General features: G+C 41.6%; 1 protein-coding gene across 2 annotated transcripts in view; it reads left to right on the top strand.

Moving 5' to 3' along the window:
* LOC308087474 (disks large homolog 4-like) overlaps positions 1 to 17070 on the top strand; it is a 155051-nt gene extending 137981 nt beyond the window's left edge. For both annotated transcript variants that reach the window (XM_080431360.1, XM_080431361.1), the window contains 10 exons: positions 2278 to 2460; positions 5193 to 5256; positions 6743 to 6758; positions 8861 to 8902; positions 9646 to 9696; positions 10301 to 10402; positions 10808 to 10980; positions 11668 to 11777; positions 12371 to 12462; positions 14181 to 17070. In XM_080431360.1, coding sequence (XP_080287486.1) covers positions 2278 to 2460; positions 5193 to 5256; positions 6743 to 6758; positions 8861 to 8902; positions 9646 to 9696; positions 10301 to 10402; positions 10808 to 10980; positions 11668 to 11777; positions 12371 to 12462; positions 14181 to 14287 — 940 coding nt within the window. In that variant the 3' untranslated portion in view covers positions 14288 to 17070. The remainder of the gene's footprint in view (positions 1 to 2277; positions 2461 to 5192; positions 5257 to 6742; positions 6759 to 8860; positions 8903 to 9645; positions 9697 to 10300; positions 10403 to 10807; positions 10981 to 11667; positions 11778 to 12370; positions 12463 to 14180) is intronic.
* The last annotated feature ends 256 nt before the right edge of the window (positions 17071 to 17326 follow it).

The raw sequence follows: 17326 nt of genomic DNA, 5'->3' as shown, positions 1-17326 counted from the left end.
GGCCTACGGAGGTTACTTCTTCTGGGTTTAATATAGAAATGGTGTAGTGTTTCAGCCAAAAACATTGAATTCATTTTCAGAAAATATGTTTCTTCACCAAACTCTTGTTAATATGGAGTTTGAGTATGTAGATATAGCATTGTATAGATAGCTTAGCACCTTTATGTATACATTTTTTAGGTAAAAGTAATACACAGAGAGAAGAAATATATACTACATGATACTGCAAGCAAAAAAAACTAACAAACAGTGAGACACTATGATCCTCTGAGACGGTGAGTAAGAAGTAAAAAATAAAAAAATACCCAGCATGCATTGTGGTAACTTTTAAATACTTGCTTACTACAAGCTATTGCAATAAAAAAGATATAAATGTCTTATGTGGTAAGGTGGTTAGGGGTTTGTCTTGTGTCACATCTTAAAAGATGCAGTAAGTTAGTTAGAAAATATATATTGGCTGGGGGTCAGTAAGTTAATCTACTCTTTTGTTTAGTAGTAAGACATAAAAAGTGTCTTAAAACAAAATGAAAGTGAAACAGTTACTGTGTAAGATCTCCAAAGATGGATCAACCACATCAAAGCTCAGCTATTGGTTAAAAATAATTACCCAGCATGCACTGCGGTAATTTTTGAATACTTGCATGCTATGGCTGTATATGCAGTACTAAGTTAGAACATGTTTTTGTATGATGTTGTTCAGTGTTGTCTTGTGTCACATCTTAAAAGGTTTAGCTAAACTAAACTTTCAAAAAAAGATTTTTATTTTAATCAAACCGTCAGTGAAAAGGTTAGAGACTAGAGCCAGTTGCCAGCCTGTCTCCCTTTTAAAGTGCAACCTGAGTCCTATCATTACATTAATCATATCAAGTTGCACTCCACTTGTAAAAAAAAAAGTTATAAATGTTTAATATGGTGATATTGTTAGGGTTGTCTTTGTGTCACATTAAGGTTTAGCTACCATTAGCCTTTTAAAATATAATTTTTGATTATTATTATTTTTAAAACCTGCAGTGAAAGGACTAGAAACTAGACAGTGGTACCAAACCTGTTAGACTTTCAATGTATCCTCTATCCTGATGTGTTAACATCTTTTAGAATCACATTCAAAGTGTTCAAACCTTTTTGTTAAAGGACTGTGTAATATTACTTTAGGGAATTAAAAGAGTAGCGAGTAAATGCAGCTTTAAACACAATACATAGGTTGTGTCAATGGTGCATTCTACTTGTTTACACTGTATAATAACACCCTGTGAGTGGGGCATTTTCAACCATCTATGTCACTAGGGGCCCCCTCCCATTGGTTGAAATAATTACCCAGCATGCACTGGGGGTATTTTTAAATACTTGTTTTTCTAAAGCTGTGTATGCAGTAAAAAAAAAAGTTATAAATGTTTAACATGGTGATGTTGTTAGGGTTGTATTGTGTCACATTAAGGTTTAGCTACCGTTGCTTTAAAAAAAAAGATTTTTATTTTAATCAAACCGTCTGTGAAAAGACTAGACTAAAGAACCACTTGCCAGCCTGTTACACTCTTAATGCACCTTGATTCCTTTGCATGTTCCCCAGTTTAACTACAAGGGAGTAAGGAATACTGTTAGAAAATAAAACCCTGCTACGGCATATGTTCTAAAGTCATTATAGGTATTAAAGTTATTATACCCTTTAAGAATAATTTATAAAAGAGTGATTTTTCTGAAATAAGACTATAATGTGCCCTAAGTCAATCAAAGTTACATTTTAAACAACCACTTGAAGCCTGTAAATCTCAAGTGACATTGCAGCAGTCAATTACACGCAAACATTTGATCAAAGAATAACAATTCTTATTCTTTAAGAATAAAACAAAACAGAAACCCCACTAACCTTTTTGAGTGTATTCAATTATCACTGTCTAGGTTACCCAGCCATATCCCCCCTACACCCCCCACTCCCTTCACCTTTCAATACACGTTATCCTGTCTGGGACACACCCACTTAGACACAGTAATTGAATTAACCCCCTCCTACTTCATCCCCTCCCCAGCAGGGGGCGCCAAACCGACCCCTCCACTCCCCCTTCACACAGCAGGGGGGTCAGACATGTCCGGGCATGCTTGGGCACGCCCCCTAATGATGACGTCACTAAAAACAAAATGGCGGATGCTAACACAATTAGCATGTTAGCATGTTGTTAGCTTAGCATTTAGCTACCGAAGTGCCCATTACTACTACTCATGACCATCACATTGTTTGATCTGAATGTGTGTGTGTGTGTGTGTGTCTGTGTCGTTCTGCAGAGCCTTGTTCGACTATGACGTCAGTCCGTCAGACTCCGGCGCGCCCGGCCAGGCCTTGGCGTTTCGTTTCGGGGACATCCTCCATGTGAGCAGTGCCGGTGAAGAGGAGTGGTGGTCCGCCCGCCACCTCAGCCCCCCGCCGCCGCGCCGCGCCGAGGCCGGGGTCATACCCAGCCGCAGGAGGTCAGAGTTCACGGCATTACGGGAGGGGTGGGGGGTGGTGGTTGGGTTGCATGGGTCGGCTAAGTCAGTGGTTCTCAAACTTTTTTGTGCCAAGGACCCCCAAATTGACACTTATTAGCCTGCGGACCCCCATTTGAAAAGATATGCCAGGAACCCCCATAAGAGAAGATTTTTACACCTCTAGCAAAGATTCTCAACCACTTTAATTTCAAGGACCCCCAGTTTGACATGCATTAGGCTACGGGCCCCCATTTAATGGCATTTTTATCTCTGGGAACCCAATTTATATTGTAAAATCAATGTTAATTTAACTCTGAGAGTGTACAAATGGAGGTTCCATTTGTACACTCTCAGCGTTACAGACCCATAAGGGTCCATTTGGTTTCCTAACTATCCGTCATTTAGCTGGGGAACCCCCTGGAACTCCCTCAAGGACCCCTGGGGGTCCCCAGACCCCACTTTGAGAACCAATGGGCTAAGTCATGTGTTTTATATCAGTTTTTAGTTCCATTTCCCCTATATTATTGTATTATTTTATATATATATTTTTTTATTTTATCTTGTGGTCATGTTGCAGTGGAGATGTAATAATGTGATTTCAACTGCTTAACACAATTACTATACAGTTATTACATTTGGTAATGGTTTAACTTAATATTCCCTGCTGCAGTACCAAAACATGATATGGACCACCCTCCTAAGACTTTGGGCAGTCCCTGCCTCTTCATGTACTGTACATACGTCTGCCTTTATAGTGGATGTACGTGGAGAGATTACTAGATGATAATGCTTTTAGCATTCACTCAGAGCTGTGGTTTTGCCCAAGGCATGCGTGTATTCATAGCGAAAAAAAAAAAAAATGTACAAGCTCACACCAGCTTGTAGAGTTTTTTTTTTAAGTGAAAATGTTTCATCTATGACATAGATATAGGGGCGTCAGGTTGAAGGTGGTTAAAATATACATATGTATTTTTCAGGATACAGAATTTGCCTCTGTGTTGGGAAATTAATGCAGAAAAAGTACTGATATAGTTAATATAAGAATAATTCATAACTTTTTGTGTAGTTGTATATTGCAATAATAATGTGTGCTCGTCACAAAATCCCAAGGCACACCTGGACTTGTTTCACGGCACACCTGTGAATCTCGGCTCATCATTAGGGAACCACTGCAGTAGCATTATTTCCGAACAAAGGGTGCGATATTCCTAATGTATTTATGCACTCTGTGGACGCCGCGTGTCTCACACTAAGCAGTCATCATGCGGAAGAATTAATCAGTGAATTAATCAGTGAAGCGGCGAAGAATTAATCTTGTTTACCGACCAGCCTGATAGGACGGTGGGGACACATCGCCTCCTCACTCACCCACTCCCTCTCCTCCCTCCCTCTATTCCGTCAACTCCCACCTTCTCACCCTCTCACCCTGTCAAGCAGACGAGGTGACAGACATATGATAATAGGTCTCAGAGCTGCGGGGAGGAGGAGGGGACTTGTCAGTGGCATACTGACAGCGCTGTCGGTTTACTGACATTGCTGACAGAGGTGACGTGGCGGGGAAGATGGAGAGAGAGAGGACCAGTGACGTATTAGAGGACTGGAAAATAGAGAGGGGGGGGGTGAGAAGCCAATGGGAAGACAAGAAAGGGGACATGTTGAGAATGAGAGGAGGAGAGAGGGTGGGATGGAGAGAGGGAGAGATGACAATTGGAAAGAATGAGTGATGTATGTTTCAGAGGGAGAGAGGGAGAGAGAGAAGCTGATAGGAATGGATACTGTAGATACAAAGGGAGTTTTATCTACAGTGCTACTTTCTCTGGAGCGAGGAATTTCTTATGCTTGGTTTTAAAGCGATTTTGATCTTTTTTTGTTCTCCCCAGTCTCAGGGAGAACATTCAAGTCTTTAATGGCACAGAAGTTGAAACTTGATCTTCCAACACCCGTTATCAAACAGACAACAACATTAAAAGTACTGATCCAGGTCCGACGGAACGATTTCTTAAGTGGGTGGGCCAATAGAGAGGGGGAGGGGGATTACTTCATCACCTTTCAACCGACTGATCTCCCGGCTCCATTCGACTTACAGTCAGTAGTAGTCTGGACAACCAAGTTTAATGTGTAGCCCTGTTCACACTAGATGCTGACGGTGTTGTGCATGCCTGATTGACAGTATAAAAGCACACACGGGGGCGGCTTTGTTTGATTCTGTGTAAAAAGAAAAAAGAAGCCCAAGCCTGCATTAATGACAGCTCTTCTTCTCTACCATTACGGCGGGATCTCTATATAAAAGTGGATTTTGATTGACTGGTGATACAAACATAATTGACACAAGGAATTAACAATCAGACTGTGCTGTGGCTTACAGAGAAATGTTAATGACGAAAGATGGATAGAGGTAGACAATGAATGTGTATGACAGATGGAGAGGCAGACAGTAAAGACGATGCACAACAGGTGATCACATGCCGCGCTACTCTCATGTCTACAGGTAGAGCTTTCACTGCATACAAGGCTATTAGGGCACACATGCCTTGTGGCTGAGATTTGTGCTCAACTGAGCGCACCTTTCCAGTTTAATATTTCATCTCCTACTGTAGCTAGCGGTGCAATGTCATCTAACCTTTTCCCTGTCGGCTTCTCTCACTCTTTATGTTCTGTTTATTCTTTTGGCATCTACCCTCCCTCCATCGCTCTCTTTTTTTAAATGTCTCTCTGTCTTTGCGGCCTCTCAGGGCAGAGAAGAAGGAGCGGGCAAGGTTAAAGACGGTGAGAGTGAACAGGTCTTCGGACAAAGAGGTGAGTAGCAACCTGACGTCTGATTCACTGTTCAAAACCCAGGGTTTGGTGTTCAACCAAAAATGTCCACGTAAACTCCATTTGAGGTGCAACAGTTAATTGAATCAATTTAACCGACTATTTGAAAAAAATCTATTTCAAAAGTCAGAAAAGAACATCTACAAACTCAAAACACATTGTGATGCTGTATGTTATGAGCTTGTAGATTTGCTGTTTGCGCAACACCGTTGCACAGCAATGTATAAAATAAGGCTTAAGTGGTTCATCAGACTAAACAAATTAATGGATTGTAAGAAATCTGAATGTATTAGCGTAGATTACTTGATAGGTATTTTGTTATCCTCAATTATTCAATTAAATCTAAAATGTTATCGATAGAATAATCGCTAAGAAGATAGACGCAACCCTAATGTCCAGTGAGCATTCCTCCTACGAGTTAGAGCGCTTAGAGTGGTTCCCAAACCTTTTAGCTCGAGACCCAAAAGCGAAATGTTATGTCTCCCCAAGACCCAAACTAGTGAAACTAGCTGATCTACAAGCTTATAGATGTGCTATTTTAACTACTTTTAAATGTAAAGTTAAAATTTTTGTATGGAATTTCTTTGATTTTTTTATTTTCTTTTGAAAAAACTTTGACATTTGTTTCATTACATTTCTGTTTAGTTTTTTTGTTTTTTTGGGGGGCCCCAATATAAAAATAGAAATATAAAAATGTACTCGCGACCCATAAGAATTTGTCCGTGACCCAAAAGGGATCCCGACCCACTGTTTGGGAAAGAGTTTGAGTGCACCGCCAGAGTTCTCTTTTCTGTTCTATAGCATTTCATTGTGTGACAGACATGTGCATAACGCACTATACCCATCTTCAGACGCGCTGTGTGAAATCAGAGCTGACATGCCGTTGCGTTTCACATCAATTCTCATCAGGTTGAGCCTTCCTGTTGGTGCTGAGCTATTCTAGATGGTCGTGAGACGGCCTGATGAGGTTTCAATCTGACTTCTAAAACACTCGATGATAGATGACACATCTAACAGCAGTCATAGATATTACTGTGCTGTCAACTTGCTCTCTTTATTCTCTCCCTTTTTTTTCTTTCCTTATCTTTCTCTTTCTCTCTCAACCCCTCTCTCACACTCTCTCTCTCTCTCTTGCTCATTCTTTCTTTTATATCACATGGTGTGAATCAGCAACTCAGCACGGCGGATAGCTGTTAATTAAAAATTATCACAATATCACACGCACACCGAAAAAGAGCCCCCGGGGTGCGCACCCCCCCCCCCACACACACACACACACACACACACACACACACACACACACACACACACAGCCGTGAGATAACTTTAGATTGCAGGTATTATAAAAAGACTGTGATTTTCACGGTTGAAACGATTGATGTTTAATGCTTTGTAACCCCCCCCCCCCACTCTTCTCCCTCTCGCTCTTCCACCTGCTTTCTCTTGGTCTCTCTGTCTCCGCCATCAGGATATGGGCGATAAAGGTAGGCTTTCTGCACATTGCTTTGCTGACACTTGCAGTTCAGAGCATGTAACTGCACTGCTCCGTGGCAGAGCTGACACATGTTGCTCGCAGTACCAACTTCCTCTGATTAAGGTGTAGGGATGGATTTGCTTACTATCAATGAAATGAAGCAGCCCAAAACATAGCGTATGGTAATTCTGGTCATTTGTTTATTATCAGAGCCTTATTTATCAAATATATCGTTGCTGTCAGGCAGAAACCTTGTTTAAACTATATTTAAACTTTTTGTGTTTTCTTTGTAAATGAATGACCCTACTTTGTGAAGATTGTTTAAGTGAAAGTGGTTTAGTGTGTCTGTGGGTTTTATAAATATTGAACCAATGAATCGTATGAACAAGATAATGGCCCTCATTTATCAACGCAGCGTATAAACCGGCTTATATTTTTCCATATATTCGGCCGTACACCAACGTCGAAGTCACATTTATCAACGAATCCTACACAGCCAATCCTGGCGTACATCAGGTCGGAGCTTTGATAAATCTCACGTCTGAAAACGAGCGTCATTTAAATAACACGCCCTTAAATATTCTCAAAACGCCCCGATTTTACGACATGAAGAAGAATCAGAATACGACCAAAGACATCAAAAGCCAATAAGAAAGAGTTTCCCCCGATCGCCTCGCCTCGCTGCCTGTCAAGTCACACACACACACACACACACACACACACACACGCACACGCACACGCACACGCCTCTCTCTCTCTCTCTCTCTCACTCACTCACTCACTCACACACACACACACACACACACACACACACACACACACACACACACACACACACACACACACACACACACACACACACACACACACACACACACACACGCCCAACTGTGTCTTTCATGTAATCCGTAGCGGTACAATCTTTGTCACGTAGGCTTGTAGCCTACATGAATGACATATTATGATACCAATCACATCGCCATGAATGGAATACGTTTGTATATTCATTTATTTAACCCATACCGAGCAGTGCACAAGCAGTCATGTAGGATATTCCCCGTGAGACTCGGACGGGCGGCAGTGATTCGGCGGCAGTGATTCCGCCACGTTAATAAGAGATTGGAGCGTCGGGTTTATATCGTTAAACCAGCCAGGTTGTAGTCTTCAAAACTCTCTATGACATAACTCCATAACATAGGACAAGCAACTGTAAGTTTGTACACCTCACTGTCCATGAAAAGATCGTCGGGAGTCCCGAAAATGCGCTCGCAGAAGCGCTGTATATTTTGAAAATAGCAGATCTACAAGCTCACAACGCGTGGCGATGCGACCCGTTTTTGAGCTTAGATCTGCTATTTTAACATAGCCAATGCAACTGAATGACTGTTAAAGCAGTTTGTTTAAATTACTTTATAAAATGTTATATTTTCAGAGGGATTATTTATTAGTGTAGATATACATTTAGGAGTGGATTATGTGTCCAGATGCCTGTCAGACAATGCTGCTCCGCAGGTCTAGAATGGAATAAACGGGCGCAGCCAACGTCAACAACTGATCTCGACCAGACGTGAGATTTCAGCTTACGGTAGGATGAAGCCCAAGTCAGGATATATTGATAAATGCCGAAAGGTGCGGTGATCTCGCTGTACGTACGCCCATTATTTGGGCTGCACCGCGTTGATAAATGAGGGCCATTGTGACTAAATAATAGCTACACTGGATCCATTGGAACACAGATAATTTTTTTCGGTTCCAGACAAGTAACTTTTTTGGACATACAAGGTTTCTGCCCGACAGCTAGGAAATGGAATTGAATGAAGGGCCATTAATGGAAAGTAATAACAATTGGCGTATTAATGCCACCCAGTCATCCCTGTGGTGGTCTCTGTTTTAATGGGGTATGTTTGTGTCTGTTAAAGAGAGAGAAAGACTGTGTGTGTGTGTGTGTGTGTGTGTGTGTGTGTGTGTGTGTGTGTGTGTGTGTGTGTGTGTGTGTGTGTGTGTGTGTGTGTGTGTGTGTGTGTGTGCGCGCGTACGTGCAGGGGTGTGTGTGCGTGTGTGTTAGTGCAGGTGTGTGTGTGTTGCTGACCCTACCCTGTCTTGTCCTTCCAGAGCTGGTAACCTCTAACGCCAGCGATAGTGAGAGTAGTTCCCGTAAGTCTAGATCCCCTATCGCCTTTCTATGTGTCTCTCTCTTTCATTTCGTTTCTTGTCTCATTTGCTTGTCCTGGTTCTTCATATATTCCATTTCTGTCCGATGGTGCGTGTCACATGCATGCGTGTACACATAATGTGTGTCTGTGTGTGTGTCTGAGCACACATGCATGCTTTACTTGCAAGTCTTAGGATGTGAATGTGTATGTTTTGGTAGTATATTCATTTATAGGAGGGTATTCGTCTGTGTGGGTGTGGCTGCGTGCGTGCATGCACACATGTGCGAAGGTGTGTGTGTGTGTGTATGTGCGAGCTATGTCTTCTACCTACCTCCTGTGACACTCTTTCTCTTAACAGACAACAAAACATGATGTTAACTTAATGAACTTAACAAACCGTGTAAACGTTTGGATAAAAACTAATATTTTGTATTTGTTTAGGAATAAAAATTACAATGTGAATTAATGTTTAATTTAAATCAACTCATTCTAATCAATTAACTCTGAATACATTTTGAATCTATGTGTGAGCTTATCAGTATTACAGTGTGTGTACCCAGTAAAATCCCTCGTGTTCATTTATCCATTCATAAATGAGTCTAGAGTCTACGCTGGTTACATTTTTACACAGAACTAAAAGAACACTGGGGATTTTACGGGGTAGTTAATACAGTACAAGTGCCATTCATTCTGCTCTCTGTGACTCTAAATCTGTCCTTGATCTCTCTAATCTCATCCAATCAGCCGGCCAAGAGGAGGTCTTCCTGACCTACCAGCCTGTCACACAACAAGAAGGTCAGTGACATTACTGCCCTGATTTAACCACTTGAAACTCCCAGAGTCTGTATTCTGCGGAAAAACTGAGCAGATCTACACATGTAACGCGTTGTGAGGAGGGTATTTGTCTCTGAGTGAGGGTATTCGGTATTCGCGTGTCAGTCGGCTATTTTCAGAGCAGGTCAATCAAGGGTTTAAGTCATAGTCATTTTCATGTTTTTCTCTATTACAGCATTAACAAAGGCTTTTGTGACAAGAAGTGCTTATTTGATTGTTGCTTTGAAATAACTAGTCACCAATTTTTTTAGTGCACAACAAGCCACTGAAATCCATGCGTGAATAATAAACGTTACTTAAGTCAGTGAACTACTACACAAAACTTAGTTTGTTGATTGGTATATGTTTTATGTATTTGTAATTCATCAATTCAAGTTTGCATGATGCTGATTGAGCATTCTGAATTCTGAATGTAATAAATGTTTGTGTGTGTGTGTGTGTGTGTGTGTGTGTGTGTGTGTGTGTGTGTGTGTGTGTGTGTGTGTGTGTGTGTGTGTGTGTGTGTGTGTGTGTGTGTGTGTGTGTGTGTGTGTGTGTGTGTGTGTGTGTGTGTGTGTGTGTCTAGTGAGCTACACACGGCCTGTCATCGTGCTGGGACCAATGAAAGATCGAATAAACGATGACCTCATCTCTGAGTTTCCTGAAAAGTTTGGCTCCTGTGTCCCGCGTGAGTTCCAAATTATTGGCTGCATTTCAAAGAATCCATTTCCAAATAGCGATCTGTTCAGGCCACTATGTGGGAGGCCAAGATGAGACATTTTTCAACGGGTGACTTACTATTATGCATCCCCAAATAAATGTACTTCAGCCCTTCCTAGGGAGGACGCACAGGCTGGCACATGCTTGGATTTCACTTGACTTATTACATTTCGAAACCTGAAAATAAAAGTATTTTATATGAAAGATTATTCAGAATGATGTGTCACACACCGGAAAATAGCAGATCTACGAGCTTGTAGATTTCAGCAATGTTCGGCAATTTTCAATGCTGTCCTAAAATGTTGATGTCCTCACAAGTATAGTAATACAAACGTGTGTGTGTGTGTGTGTGTGTGTGTGTGTGTGTGTGTAGATACAACGCGGCCACGGCGAGACTATGAGGTGGATGCTAGAGACTACCACTTCATGGCCTCCAGGGAGCTCATGGAGAGAGAGATCCAAGAACACAAGTTCATCGAGGCTGGACAGTACAACAGTCACCTGTATGGGACCAGCATACAGTCTGTTAAAGAGGTCGCTGACAAGGTGAGAGAAACACTGATACTATAGGGTTATTAGAGCTAGAATTTTTCATTTGTTTTTATTTTTATTTTCGTTTTCAGTTTAATTTTAGTAAATTAGTTTAGATTTGTTTTTTGTTTTTTTTGAAGAGGCTTAGTTTTAGTATAGTTTTTATTAGTGTCGGTGTTAGTTTTAGTTTTTAGGTTTTTTTTTTGTATTATGGGGTATTTGTCAGGGATGAGATTCAAAAATGTTTGTGAAAATATTAGGCTTATGTATGAAATATTGACAAAGACTAAGGACATTTTCGCTATGATTTTAGTTCATTTTAATTCGTTTTGTAAACACAATACCGTTTCAGTTAGTTTATCATCATCAGTTTATCATGTAAAATGTATAGTTAACTAATAACCCTGTGATAAACACCGATGCTAAGAAATAGATTTTTTTTTTAAATGTATATGCTGATTAGAAAACGATTGGAAGTCCTTTTTCGTAAAGTAGAAACAAAACAACTCAGTCCATTCTAACAACAAGTTTACTGGGTGCACAGCTCAACATGTCTCAATGTATAAAACAGTGTACCGCGCTTTGGCGTCAAGCCTTCTTCATCACGCTGAAGAAGGCTTGATGCCGAAACGCGTCCGTGTATGCCTAAGCCTTAAATTTGCATGTGATCTCTGTGTGCGTCTATGTGTGTCTCCCATGCAGGGTAAACACTGCATACTGGACGTGTCAGGGAATGCTATAAAACGTCTCCAGATGGCAGGCCTCCATCCCATCGCTATCTTCATCAAACCACGCAGCGTTGACAACATCCTGTAAGTAACAATACAACATCCTGTAGTAGCAGTGGTTCTCACCATTTTCTGGATCAGGGCCCTCTGGAAAATCTTGAAATTGTTCGCGACCACTATGGTTGACAAGTGGTATTGCGTTAAGGTCAAAATTCAGTATCTCCCCTGTGCAAACTCTTAGCTCAGTGGTAAAATTGTCAGTTCCTTAATGTTTAAGGTAGTGGTTCAAAATCGAGGAAACATGCACCATTATCTGATTTTGTTTCTTTGTTATGATTATTGTTGTTGTCGTCGTTGTTTTCATATTAATGAAGGGTAATGCATTCATGTATGGGTTTGTAGCAATAATAATGTCACCAATGTCACCCGGGTTTGAATCCCTGGTAGGACATGAAAGTTACATAGTGTGCTTTATACTGACTTGTGTAATGTCCCATTGATTTGTATCTTGTACTGATGATGACCTGCACTGGTCTCTATACTTACTGGTTCTCTCTCCGTGTGTGTGTGTGTGTGTCTGTCTGTCTGTCTGTGTGTCTGTCTGTCTGTCTGTCTGTCTGTCTGTCTGTCTGTCTGTCTGTCTGTCTGTCTGTCTGTCCGTCTCTCTCTCACTCCAGAGAGATGAACAAACGTGTTTCTGAGGAGCAGGGAAGAAAGACCTATGACAGAGCTGTCAAACTGGAGCAACAGTTCACAGACTCCTTCACTGGTTAGTCGCACGCACGCACTTACGCGAGCACGCACGCACGCACACACACATTTTACTGAGCCCTTAAATGGGCTTAAAACATAAATGAATGGTTAAGTTACAGTGCGTATTTATACACAGAGTCCACTGAGTGGCGCCAAAGATAACATCTGAGAGAGCAGACTGGTCAGAACCAGCTGCATGGGGAGTTATTCATAAGACAGTGGGAACTGCATTTCATCTCACACAATATTTGGTCCATTCATTGATGGTCATCTTTTTTTTTCTGCCTTTATTAACTCATTGAGTGCCATTAACGTGTTTCACGTGTTTTAGAAAAAAATAGATAAAAAAAAAAAAAACATTATCTGAAGATTTGCAGCTCCATCCACTCCTTGTTTAACTTATAACTGAAAAAGGCTGTATCTCGCTTCCTAAGCACTTTTTTTTTACTTAAAAAAAAAAATAAAAAAATTCGTACTGGCCAGAAATAGCCAGAAATAATTCTGGCACTCAGTGAGTTAATAGTCAGTGAGAGAATGTCTGGCCTGGCCCTAGCCCTAGAATGGCTTTGATATTACATACATTTCATGTAATCCATATACACAGCCATGCATCACCCCTATGCCCTCCTGTGTCAGTGAGTCATCACAGTGGCATTTAAAATAGCGCTGTGTGTGTACTCAACCAACAATTAATTGCTGTGACTTAGGGTCAGCAATTGTCCTCTAGTTTCATATCCATTTGAAAGTTCTGGCAGAAAGCATGTGCAACAGAGGTGTGATTAATTACCCTGCACCATTGGCGACGCACCTTTCAATTGTGTGCTCCATACGTATGTGCTCCACATAGGAAGTTTTCATATGTTCAGTCCAGCAATCATTTCGGGTCCCGTTGGGTGTGAGAATGTGCTCTGTGTGAAGCTCGTGGAAAAGTGGAGATATTTTACTAAACACACGTTTTCCCCCCATAACTTTGAAATGGATATGAAACTAGAGGACACTTGCTGACCCCAAGTCACAGCAATTAATTATTGGGTGAGTAGAAGCAGTGGCGCAGCCAGAACGCTAGTATAGGCTGGGCCTGAGCAGGAGCGGGTGGGCACGCATGCACGCGCGCGCAAAGCGTTTTTGGGCGTTTTTTTTGTTTTTTTTTTGTTACTTTATTTCGGTTTTAGGGTTAGGGTTAGGGTTGGGTTAGGGCTATGTTATTAAAAAAAATTTGTTGCCTGATTTTACCGATTTCTTTTTTTTGCCAAATCGATTGGGTGGGCCAGCTCTCTATAGGCCCACCCATGGCTACGCCCCTGGAGTAGAGTACACACTCAGCGCTACAACTGCCACCGGGATGACTCACTGACACAGGAGGTCATAGGGGTGATGTATGGCTGACTGTGTATATAGAATACATGAAATGTATGTATGGAATATCACAGCCATTCTAGGGCTATCCTGGCCCTGGAGTGAAACTAGGGACTCGTTGTCAGGCATTAGAGCCCATGTAGTACACACCCTAACCATTCGGCTATCTAGGTCACTGTATTGCATCATTATTAAGTCAAAGTATTATACTGTACTACCTCTAGGAAGAATGACTATCTATGATGAATTCCAGGTAGTGATCTTTACCCACATGATACCTTACTCTCTATTTCCTCTCCCTCTCTCTTTCTCACTCCCCCGTCTATATCCTCTCTTCATCTTCTTCTCCCTCTGTCTCTTGCCTGTGTTTCCGTGTAGCTATGGTCCAGGGCTCCTCTCTAGAGGAGGTGTATTCACAGGTGAAGCAGATTGTTGAGGAGCAGTCTGGCCCCTACATCTGGGTTCCCACCAAGGAGCGTCTCTGAGCGGCTCACGTGCGCACGCATACACACGTACACACACACACACACACACACTCACACGCAGGCACAGACACGCAGAGACACATGTAATACTCTTTCATCACTGGCTTTTCTGATTTCTTCAAATTTGCCATTCAACTGACCTGCACTCTCTGTCGCACTCACACATACCCACAAACATTCACACACACATTCACACGCACAAGTACTTACACAAGCACACACACTCAAACAAGGCTGGGACTATCTCGGACTGCTGCTTCCTGGAATGGGAGGGGCTAATGTCTGTCAAGCAGCCTATTGGTGGATTCTTTCTACGGCTCAGTTCCTTAATGTTTAAGGTAGTGGTTCAAAATCGAGGAAACATGCACCATTATCTGATTTTGTTTCTTTGTTATGATTATTGTTGTTGTCGTCGTTGTTTTCATATTAATGAAGGGTAATGCATTCATGTATGGGTTTGTAACAATAATAATGTCACCAAGAGGCAGACTTTTGCACGCTGTAGCTTTAAGAGCATGTTTTTGGGACAAAAATCTTGATTTCCCTCCCGGTCTGTCATTTCTCATTGCATCACTCCTTTTAGATCTTCCCTCTTTTTTGTATCTCTCTCTCTCTCTCTCTCTCTCTCTCTCTCTCTCTCTCTCTCTCTCTCCCCCTCTCTCTCTCTCGCTGTCTTTCTCGCTGTCTTTCTCGCTGTCTTTCTCAGCATCTCTCATTCTCTTTTTTCTCTCTTCTTCTATCTCATGTCCATCCCTCCCCCAGACAGTCTGTAGGCTATAGATATGTGGTAAAGCCAACAGGATGCCCAGACATTTATTACAGAGAGCCAAAGCAAAGCTGTATAGTATAGTACAACTGCAGTTGGGAAATGTAGCACGGATTATTACTAGCATTTTAGGTTTTGTTTTAGGAATGCCCGTTACCATGTTTTGTAACGAGCAGAAATTCTCAATAAAACCTTGATTAATGAATTAGGCTGCATCAAAATACAAATACAGAATATCCTCTCACTCCTCAAACCCTTTGGAAAACCAGAAACAACTTGAATAGAGGGCATATTTGTTGATCTCCCTGCCTCATTTTGGACAACCCTATATAGACTGGATATCTCTACAGTTGTTCAGTGCTAGTCTTATAGTTTGTTATATGTTAATCTACCACAGGTTTTAAATCTGGGTCCCCAAAGCTTAAAGCCTAATTTATGCTAGTTTATCCTAATTAAAGGCGCACAAGCGTCACATTCGCGTTGTGAGCTTGTATGTCGGCTTGTAGGTCGGCCATTTTGGCTATTCAACGCGTGACACCGTCGTCCGATAAAATATGAATCGGATTTAAGAAAAGGGGTCTTCATTACCCCAATGCTGGGCTGTGACTCTATCCCACAGACTTCTACCTTCCTTCAACATCTTCGCCTGTCCTCCTCCCTTTCCCTCCATCCCACTCCTCCATCTCTCTCCAGGTTCATAGTGTGGCTTTAGTTTCAGCTCTCCAGCACAATAAGAAGCTCTGTATTATCTTCATCATTGCTATCATCATCATCATTATAGCGTCCCTCTTACTGTAGCTTACAGAACAGGGCCAGCTGTCTCAAAGCATCTGAGTGTGACAGTGTCAAAAACGTCGCTAGCAATCTTAGTATTCCTATGGGCATGTGTCACGGTCCGCTACTCTCATTTCTCTGTCCGAAAACTCACCCGAATCAACGACAACATTTTAAGTTATGTCAACTGGTTATGTGGCTGTCCGTCATGCTGGTGTGCCAGGGGCTGAATGAATGAATAAAGGCATCTGTGGGGGTCGTTTAGGCAGAGGAATTGTGGGGGCGTCAGCCTGGAGAGAGACTCACCTTTTGCCTTGCTAGCATGAATGACACATCGTACATTCACGTCGTTTAAGACAATCTCTGTCCAACAGCTTATAGTTTGACATGCTCAACTGCTTTTTGGTAAACCTGGACATTGTATGGGAACCCTCACTACTACCGCAGTCCACTTCCTGTCTCTCTCCGCCCTCCCCTGGCTGGCAGCTCTTCCAACCTGACTGGAGACCAGCGACATGCAGACGACGGGTTCTTTCAGCTAAAGAGTTCTGGACTTGGACGACTTGACCCATTCAGTCCGGGGACGCATCTCTGTCATTTTAGATTTCTTTGGCTATTCAAAAATAGCAAAAATAGCCAAATAAATCTTAAAATGACACAGATGCGTTCCCGGTCTTAATGGGTTAAGCAGATCATCTTTACAGAATATTCTATGTTTGTGCGCAAAGGCTTCCTGGAATCAATAGATAAAGTGGTGCTGTCAGAGGACAGAACTAGTGACTCTGTATGTCCCTGGCTGTATGTCAGTAAAGGCTGATTTATGCTTTGGAGGGAAAGTGTCGAGCAACGTCACAAAACACTTTTTCGACGAAGCATAAACTAGCCTTAAGCCAGGGGCCACCAAGCCACTGTCTGCTAGAGTAAAGCACTGATGCAAAGACTCTATTGTACACACAGATGGATCTATATATAACATATACTATTTATCCCCGCTCTAACTGCCTATTTTGGTACTAAATAAAAGTCTTTATTGAGATTTATTGAAAAACCTTTACCGATTACCAGAAATAATAATTATGTTTGCATTGTGGAACCTGTATGAATGTGAATATTCTATAACTACTGTAAATATGAATATATTTTCCTTTACTTTCACCTCTACTGCTGTTTCTACTGGTCTCTGTTGCTGTCTGATGTGGTCATTCCCTTTAGTAATGCCTGCCACCATATCGGGCTGGTTAAATAAACGAGAATAACGAAAACACTTCAAGTTCAAAAGTAGCAAGAATAGCACTCCTTGTCATACTTATCAAACACAATTATCATCAATAATGATATTTCCTTTGTTTTGGGGCTTTTTGTTTTTATTTGATATATTTTACCGGTATATCTCCATTCACTCTCTCTCGGGTGCCTATACTTTCGGTATCTCACTCGTCTCTTTCATCACTGCAGCACCATTTAAGATCATAACTGTAACTGCAACAACAAGTGTCATC

The sequence above is a fragment of the Gymnoscopelus braueri genome (assembly GCF_963280865.1).
Source record: "Gymnoscopelus braueri genome assembly, chromosome: 6".
NCBI lineage: Eukaryota > Metazoa > Chordata > Actinopteri > Myctophiformes > Myctophidae > Gymnoscopelus > Gymnoscopelus braueri.
This window is presented reverse-complemented; position numbering and strand designations above follow the sequence as displayed.